General features: G+C 42.4%; 1 protein-coding gene across 2 annotated transcripts; it reads left to right on the top strand.

Annotated features, from left to right (window-relative positions):
- Positions 1-244: 244 nt before the first annotated feature.
- On the top strand, positions 245-9,296 carry LOC310747142 (olfactory receptor 4Q2-like). 2 transcript variants are annotated; one of them, XM_083581493.1, is made up of 3 exons: positions 245-306; positions 2,085-2,188; positions 8,215-9,296. In XM_083581493.1, exon 3 carries the CDS (start codon positions 8,220-8,222, stop codon positions 9,162-9,164), a length of 945 nt encoding a protein of 314 aa, XP_083437619.1. In that variant the 5' UTR covers positions 245-306; positions 2,085-2,188; positions 8,215-8,219; the 3' UTR covers positions 9,165-9,296. The 2 variants fall into 2 exon arrangements, with proteins under 2 accessions (XP_083437619.1, XP_083437620.1); XM_083581494.1 differs by lacking the exons at positions 245-306; positions 2,085-2,188 and adding an exon at positions 5,330-6,364 and having other exon boundaries at positions 6,502-9,296.
- The last annotated feature ends 386 nt before the right edge of the window (positions 9,297-9,682 follow it).

Raw genomic sequence — 9,682 nt, 5'->3', positions numbered from 1 at the left:
ATAAATAACATTAATATACAGGATAATACAATGGTGTAGTGTGTGTGTGTGTGTGTGTGTGTGTGTGTATGAATGATATGTTGTATGTAACTTAAAAATGTGATATAGTTGGTGAGCTTCTCCATAGACCAGAAGACTAGGAGTGCTTGGATAATTGTCAAGGTTCAAACCCTCCCACCCAACCCAACTCTGTGATGGAAAATAATGGCACCTCTACAGAGCCCTAACCTTGACATTTTCCAATTTGAGGAAAGTGGAAAAGGAAGACCAAGAGAACAAAGGAAGCATTGGGAAAATCCATTTAAGGTATAATATGCAGATTGACTCATGAGAACAGTGTCATCAATAAGCTACAGTGTTAACCCTCTCATCACTGATTTCATCTGGCAAAGTTACAGAGGTGGAGGCTTAGTCATTGTTTCAGAAACTATATCTCTCCCCTCCCCCCCCATCACTCTCTCTATACCCAATCCTCACTATGGGACCACATTTTTTTAAAGCCAAAACCATTTATTCTCTTTACCCACTTCTGTCTGTATCATTCTGGTTTGTATCTCACCCAAAAAACCCACCTGTCCTGCCCATTTTCCCCTTCAGCTATGTGATTCTCTGGCACCACCCTCAGATCTACTTCAACCCCCCTGTACCCCACTCTCTCAAAGTTGTAGAGCCCTGAACTGGATTTCTATTAGGCCTTTTAAAAATTATTTATTTTTCTGCCTTCACAGATACTGAATGAGTCCCACCGCAGTCAGCAGTCACCCACAATTTTATTGATCACAGAGATAATAAATGATTTTACAATAGTTCAGTGCAAAGGAGCATATGGTTTCGGTAACATACTTAAGATGTGCCTTCGGTTCATATGAACACTCCTACCTACTCTACCATTCTAAATATATCCAGGCTAAATATACACTCACCATTTGTCCCCTAACCATGACCATTAATAACACCCACCCCACGCTCTCTCACTAATACTACCACAGCTACCCAAACACTTTACCCCACCCCCATGAAACTCCAACTACCACTGTTCCTTTCAACTAAAACCCACTAGTAGTCAATTTCCCTATCAAAATTCTTATCCAGTTACTATTTACTTCCAACATTCCAAGCAAAATCTCTCCCTCCCCCAGCCTAAGACCTTAATTCAACTATTATACAACCTGAAAAAGAGACAATGCACACACTTTTGTAAACCAAGAAAATCTTTAATAAACATTATTTGAAATGCACTGCAAAGGCTTCCAGTGCATGTCCAGAAAGAAAGAAAGAAAGAAAGAAAGAAAGAAAGAAAGAAAGAGAGTTTGGATTTGATATCCTGCTTTTTCACTACCCTAAGGAGTCACTACCCTAAGGAGTCTCAAAGCGGCTAACATTCTCCTTTCCCTTCCTCACCCACAACAAACACTCTGTGAGGTGAGTGAGGCTGAGAGACTTCAGAGAAGTGTGACTAGCCCAAGGTCACCCAGCAGCTGCATGTGGAGAAGCAGGGAATCAAACCCGGTTCACCAAATTAAGAGTCCACTGCTCTTAACCATGACACCAGAAAGAAAGAAAGAAAGAAAGAAAGAAAGAAAGAAAGAAAGAAAGAAAGAAAGAAAGAAAGAAAGAAATTATACTCACCTATATATTTAGCAAAATATATATACTATCACATACCAGTTTACTGTAATTATTCTAATATTTACACACTTTCATTTATATATACACCAGGCTCCAACTGCTATCACTCCCAGGAGGTATGGCTAATGGTCAGGAATGATGGAAGTTGAAGTCAATACAGCATATAAAATGTCAAACATGAAAAACAAGAAGCTGGTTGCAAAGTACAAATCCACTCTACTGGACTTCAGTGCAAATTAAAGGTAAATTGGGCTGAGGAGGAATTTCCTTTACAACTTCTCAGAGTTTTCTGTCTTTCCCTCATTGGAGACATGAGAGCAGCAACAGCGGAAACAAACTCCCTTTGCAATCACAGTCATGCAACTCCTTAATGCCCAGAGCACCTGTTTGCCTCACCAAGATCCAAATGGATAAATTGAGATGTCTTTTCATTGTTCTCATTTTCTGGCTTGCAGAGAGCATTTGATGTCATTGAGCGACAATAGAAGACCACTTCTCACTTCTCATTCCAAGATGTGATCAGTTGGGGAGAGACATTCTCCATACAACTTCAGACTGAGTAAGTAGAGAGCAAGTGGAATGAACAAGGCTGATGGGGGAGACCTGAAACAAATTTGCTAATCTTTCCCCCCTTCAAAGAAAAACCATCATGTCCTCCAAATGTTACCAGACTACAACTCCCCTTATCATTGACCATGTTGGCTGGGACTGATGGGAGTTGGAGTTGAATAACATTCAAATGGCATCTCATTGGCTATCAATATTCTATTTCTGTTATAGTATTTGTGGTGATATATGCTTTTGGGTTGAAAGATTTTAGGGGTAGATTGTGATTATTCCACAATATTGTCAATTGTCTCCTGTCAAGCACAGAAGAAGGGCTGGCCCTAATATTAGGCAAAATGAGGCAACTGCTTCAGGTGGCCAGCTAACTCAGGATAATAATAATGGTGATTATTATTATAATGATGATGGGAGGTGGTAGCAGCACCCATCAGTTATCTCCCTGCTTTGGAGATCACAGCTGTGTGCCACACAGCCTGCCTTGCAAGAGAGAGGGTCTTAGTGAAAGAACAACCACTTTGCATGCAGAAACTCCCAAGTTCAATCCCTGGCATTGCCAGGAAGGGTAGGGAAGCCCTAGAGAGCCACTGCCAATCAGTGTAGACAATACAGAGCCAGATTGACCTATAGGTCTGAGTCAGTACAAGGCAGATTCCTATCTTTCTATGCAGTCACTAAAGAGTCTGCTGTCATCCGGTACAATGAAGGAGGATACTCTCCCATTGCCAGAGTCAACTGCTAGCCCAGTCAGTTTGATTCAGAGAGAAAGCAAGACAGAGACGGACACACATAGAAAGCAGAGAGTGACCTCTAAAACCATAGTAACACTCTAGAAGTACCAAAATAGCAAAGTCAAAGGTAACGATGGGGTTGCACATTGCTTCAGGCCAAGGAAGCTGGTGTTTGTCCACAGGCAGCTCTCCAGTTCATGTGGAGAGCATGACTAAATGACTTCTGGTGCAATGGAACACCGTGACGGAAACCAGAGCACACAGAAACACTGTTTCCCTTCCCGTCACAGCAGTACCTTTACCATAACCATGTTAGAGTCCTGACTGTCCCCAAAGGTACCTGATCCCAAAGCAAGGGGCTTTGAATTCTTGTTGTCCAGATATTTTGGACTGCAACAACCATCACAGTACAGCCATGCTTACCTGAACAGATTGGGATGGTGGAAAACTGAAAACATCATGAGGACGCCAGGCTAGGAAAGGCTGCCTGAGAGTGTTTCGACGCTGAGTCTCTGACTTATATGGTTGTAAGTAAACACACATATTCCAAAATGATATCAACTTTCAGTGACTTTCTTCTAAAGGAAATCAAAGCTGAATAAATGGTACACTTCTCAAAATTCTCACTACTCAGGGGCATGAAGTGATTGTGACAAAAGGAAATGAAATGGGACAAGATTTTTGATATAAGCAAAGTTAAACCAAGCAGAGACAAAACATTCTCACAGGGAGCTGAAGGCATCTGGCAGATTGGTAGCTGCTTGTGATATTTTCATCTTTCTGGGGTTTGCAAGCTTGTACATTTCAGAAACCTACACAGCCTGTTGAACCAGATTGCCTGGATTTGGTTCCCTTTGGAATGAGATCCCTGGAGGCTTTCTAGCATTCTGTAATATGTGTGTTTATTTAAAAAGATACAATCTGAACAGAGGTGAAAGTAAGCATACTAGCAGTCAATGTCCACTGTACCCCCCTCAGGTTCCCAGTGAACATTTCCAGACTTGTTTATTGTGCATGCATCCTGATTTAATTGTGGGAGGTTAGGCAGCATTGCATCAATGAAGTGTAAACTCACACTTTCTTCTGCATTTTCTTCATCACAGAAAGTGCAATATTTTGGGAAGTGTATTGTCCTGCAAGACCTCCAAACAGCTGTAACTGCTCAAGATGAGTTTGCCAGAATGTGACTGACTCTAATCTGAAAATAGCAACACTCTAATAGTGCCAAGAGAGGGACGCAGGTGGCGCTGTGGGTTAAACCACAGAGCCTAGGGCTTGCTGATCAGGAGGTCGGCGGTTCAAATCCCTGCTCCTGCCAACCTAGCATTTCAAAAGCACGTCAAAATGCAAGTAGATAAATAGGTACCGATCTGGCAGGAAGGTAAACGGCGTTTCCGTGTGCTGCTCTGGTTCGCCAGAAGCAGCTTAGTCATGCTGGCCACATTACCTGGAAGCTGTACGCCGGCTCCCTTGGCCAAAAAAGCGAGATGAGTGCCGCAACCCCAGAGTTGGTCACAACTGGACCTAATGGTCAGGGGTCCCTTTACCTTTTTAACAGTGCCAAGAAAGAACTCTTCATCTCAGATATTCCTTAGTCATTTAAAAGGCTGGTTGCTGATAACAGTCAACCAATCTTCCAAACAAATGCAATATTGGGCTGCTTCATCAAGACTAATACGCAATTCTTTGGCAATTTCTCCTGGCTCCATTAACCCTCTCTTCTCCAGCCACCCATCTCCCCCATTGTACAATATAGATAGAATTTTAAAATATCTTAAGGCAGAACTATATATGCTTTAAAAAGTCAAATCAACTGCAGGTGCATAAAGGATGCAATTCAGTTCACACTATTCCTGTCCCATTGAACACAGTGGAATCAATCAAGACTAACAGTGAAATCCTATCCATGCCTATCCAGAAGAAACAGGGTAGAACAGAACCTTGAAACAGCCCTTGACACATCTCAACTATTCCTATTTCTGGAAAGGAATAGCTTGGCCATAATGGTGTAGGCTTTGGTATCTTCTAGACCATATCCTCCAATTGCCAGAAAGATGCAGGGACAATCACAAAAATGTTTAAGCCATCACGGGACCAGGTTATTTTAAGCAGTATCTTCACCAAATTAAGGTTTTTAGCATAGTGGCACCAGGATTTTTGCAAGACTGTGACTATCAAAATCAGACAAGCACTTACCATTGAAGTACTTGGTCACCTTCTAAAAACAAGCATTTTTAGATAAATGGTTTGATTAAGCACTGGCCATTTCTTCTGAATTTTATGATTTCTGGATTTTACTAATCTTGGTTTGAATGCAATGCTAGTGCTCCTCCGAACAGACCTATTGGAATATATTGTCCTAAATGAGTCATGTTTATTTATTTCAGTGGATCTACTCTAAGTAGTTTATTTTTTATTTCCCGCCTTTTCTCCCAAAGTAGCTCATTTTATGATGTTGTAATGATTTAATTGTATATCACCAAGATATTGCTTAATGAGCTAGCAATATATATAAATCTTTATGCGGTCCAACGACCCGTAACATGGATTCAGAATAAAATACAGATTCATACAGACAACCCCCCAGGGAAGGGAGACCGAAGCGTTATTTTTTTAGTCATGTTGATCTTTGATTCGTATTACTACTGAAAGAAACTTTGCCATGGCCACTGTGATATCTTTGGACTTGTCGTCCAGAAGATATTTGGTATAATAGGCTTCAGATTGACCCGGTCAATTTGCCAATAGTGCTTTAATCAATAGTTCCCTAGCTTGATAATATTGTCCGAAATGCAATAAAATGTGCCTCATGCAGTCGACGTCCTGAGAGTGTACACAGATCCTATTTTGATAAGGAATACCTCTCAGTCTGCCATTTAACACTTCTGATGGGAATACATTTAATCTGGCTTTGGTGAAAAGATGCTGATATGTTGGTACAGACAAATTTCTAAGATATGCAGGTGTCTGAAAATTGAACCCATAGTAAATTCCTACTGCTAATGGGCCACAGATAACATGAGATTGAGATTGGAGATCACTATGTGATATGTCTCAGAGCCTTTGCCTCAGAGATTCAAGGGCAGTATGGTACAGGAGAGAAGGTGGCATACCAATCGAAGTGGCTTTTCTAACCATAATTTTCATCCATGAGCTGGTAAACTCCTTGTTGTTTAGGTATGGAAGTAACCCCTTCCCTAGGCCAAAGACTGAGATCTTGAGCCAGTATCTCAGGGCAGCCCACCATGCTTTAGTTGATAGAGGACATTCACCTGTTTCTAAAAATAGTATTGCATTTGGAACACAATTTGGAACTTGTAGAAGGGACCGGAGAAAGTTTGCCTGGAAGCCATCAAACCTGGAGAATGAGCCATTGAACCAGACGTTTGAGGCGCAGAGGAGTTGAGAGACAGATTTTGCATTAAATAACTTAATGGCTGGTGGAACATAATGGCCTCCCCTTGGATAAAAGAATCGAAGTATAGCCACTTTGCTTACCTCCGCCTTTTGATAGGTGACCTGCCAATGATGTTTCCAGGACTTGGAATGATGGAATAGAAGCCCTAGGTACCGGAAGAATTTGGTCTGCTCTAGTTTGTGACCGTCCAGTACCCATTTACTCGGGGAGAATCTCTTCTCAAACACCAGGACTTTTGATTTTTCATAATTGATGGATAACCCATTACCAGAGTAGTAGTCTGAGAATTTCCTTAGTTGGTAGTTCGGGCCAGGTCTGGTTGAGGAGAGGATGGCCATGTCATCCGCATACAGCAAGAGAGGGGTCTTTCTCGTCCCTATTTTTGGAAGATGGCCATCAGGGTCCATTAAGTTTGCCTCTAAGACATCAAAAACAAACTGAACAAAGTAGGGGCCAAAATGCATCCCTTTCTCACTCCCTTGGCCATCTCAATACAGTCAGAGAGCTGGCCCTGCAACCTGCACCTAACCTGCAAATTGCTTCCACAATACAGGGCTTTAATAAGATGCAGGAGGTGTTTATCCTTAGTACTAGCTGTAATTTGGACCATAGTTGGAATCTGAGGATGGAGTCAAAGGCAGATTTCAGGTCCATAAAGGTCACAAAGAGTATTCCCTGTAGAGGTCTGGTGTACTTCTCAGCTAGGAGGGACAGCATTAGACAGTGGTCTGATGTTGAGTGGTTCTCGCGGAAAGCTGCCTGAGCTTCAGATAGTATATTATAGTCATTTAGAAAAGTTGTCGGTTTGTTACAGAGAAAGCGGGGCTACAGCTTTCCAAAACTGAAAGCAGACTGATTGGCCTATAATTAGAAGGCACATTTGGCTGGCCTCTCTTAAAGGTTAGGGCTACTATTGCATGTTTCCAGCTAGACGGTACTTTGCCCGAGTTATTTACTATGTAAAAGTGCCACCAGAAGAGGATCAATTCAGCTAAGATAAAGTCATTTCCTGGGGCCTTACCACTCTTCAGGTTCCCAATTAATGTGTAGACTTTTTCCACTGTAATCGGGCTCCATTGTGGGAGCAGTGACAGTTCTGCTGAATCTTCATCATAAAAACTGGCGGGGAGATTTGAATTTTCCATGAATATATTTCTAAAATGGTTCTCCCATACCTGAGCTGGAATGGCACAGCTAGGGGCTGGAGAGCTATTGCTCAGGAAGCCAGAGACCAGTTTCCAGAAGAGTTTTGTTTCATTGTTTAGCGAAGCATTCAGTAAGAGAGACCAGGAGTTTTGTTCAGACTGCGTTTTGTTTGAAGCAAAAGGGCTTTGTACTCTTTTTAAATTTTGAAATAAGTTGGGGGTAAATAGTTTAGGCCAGCATTAGGCCAAATAAGAGCTCCTTAAGGCTTTCTTCTTCGTGCAGCACTCTTGGTCGAACCATCTGAATCCTTTAGCTATATGGGGCTTGCTGGCTGGGTTTGTGTTAACAGAGACCACATCCTGCAAGAACTCAATGAGATTATAGTAAACCAGCAGGGAGGAATCTGTTGATAGGTCATTTATTATAGTTGATCTTAAATTAATTGCAGTTTGCGAATTCAATCCGGTCTCAACTACAGTAGCCAGCTCAGGTGTCCATTTTTTCCTACACAATGCTGGAACATTAGCTTTATCAATTTTCCCTTGTTCTATGTGAGAGCGCTGAATTGAATTTTGGCCAATAGTGGAGATGATTAGAGGCAAATGATCACTGTTATCGATATTGAAGTTTTTGATTAATTAAAAGGCCTCCCTGTTAGTGAGACAGTACTCTACTCTGCTAGCAATTTATAAATAACTAAATAAATTTCTCTCCACACTTTCATAGGAAAAATGGAGAACCTGGAAGGAAACTACACTCGGGTCAATGAATTCCTCTTGGCAGCCCTTTCCCCATCATGGCAGTCCCAAGCCACCCTCTTTGTGGTCTTCCTCCTGGTCTACACAGCCACCCTAGCAGGAAACACCCTCATCTTGCTTACAGTGACCTCTGACCCCCGGCTGAGCACACCCATGTACTTCCTGCTGGGTAACCTCTCCTTCCTGGATCTTTGCTACTCCACCGTCACAGCCCCTAAGATGTTGATGGACTTCTTGGTCGAGAAAAGGAGCATCTCCTTTGATGCCTGCATGGCTCAACTCTTTTTCCTCCATTTTGTGGGTGCTGCCGAGATGTTCCTCCTCACCATCATGGCCTATGACAGGTACGTGGCCATCTGCAAGCCACTGCACTATCCCAATATCATGAACAGGCAACTCTGCAGCTGGTTGGTGGCAGCTTCTTGGACCGGAGGCTTCATCCACTCTACAGTCCAGACCATCCTTACTATGAGGCTGCCCTTCTGTGGACCTAACCAAGTGGACAACTTCTTCTGTGATGTCCCACCTGTCATCAAGCTGGCCTGCACTGACACCTATGTTATTGAACTCCTCATGGTCTCCAACAGTGGTCTCATCTCAAGCAGCTGCTTTGTCATCCTGGTGACCTCCTATGCCACTATTCTGGTGAGGATCCGCTCCCCTGAGGGACGTCGCAAAGCACTCAATGTCTGTGCCTCCCACCTAACTGTGGTGACATTGTTCTTTGGTCCCTGCATCTTTATCTATGCCAGGCCTTTCTCCACTTTCTCAGTAGATAAGCTGGTCTCTGTCCTTTACAATATCATCACCCCCATGCTGAATCCGTTGATCTACACTCTGAGAAACAAAGATGTGAAGTCAGCCATGAGGAAGCTGAGAAGCAGGGAAACAATTTCTGGTGGGAAGGTAGACATGTGATTCCCTGCATTCTTCCCTATAAAGACATTCACAGCAGCTAAAATGTACACAGTGTGTTAAATGGAGAGTCTCCAAAGTAATTATCTAAACAGCCATGAACTGATAAAATGTGAGATGCTTTGACTCCTCTGATATATGATATTATGACCCACCCTGTTCTTTTGCTAGTATGGTGAATGGTTTATAGGAAATTATCATGATCACTGCTATTTTTCTAGAAAAAGAGATGCTGGAATTCACCCTGAACACCTCCGTTGTTGTCTTATGACAATGGTGCCCAACTGAGAGCTGCTGGAACTGAGTTCCGATGAGTTCCAGCTGAATAAAAGCCCTGATATGATTATCACTCTACATTGAAATCTATGCTATTATTACTCTACACTGAAATCATTAATTTACTCAAGCCATAGGGAAGTCTCTGAAGTTTAATACATTTCTGAGTATTCCATCATGTGCTAGTTTGGGCTGATGAGAGTTGTCATCATCTGGAAGGCACTAGGCTGGGGAAGACTAGAGTA

The sequence above is a fragment of the Podarcis filfolensis genome, assembly GCF_964270895.1.
Source record: "Podarcis filfolensis genome assembly, chromosome: 13".
Classification (NCBI taxonomy): domain Eukaryota; kingdom Metazoa; phylum Chordata; class Lepidosauria; order Squamata; family Lacertidae; genus Podarcis; species Podarcis filfolensis.
This window is presented reverse-complemented; position numbering and strand designations above follow the sequence as displayed.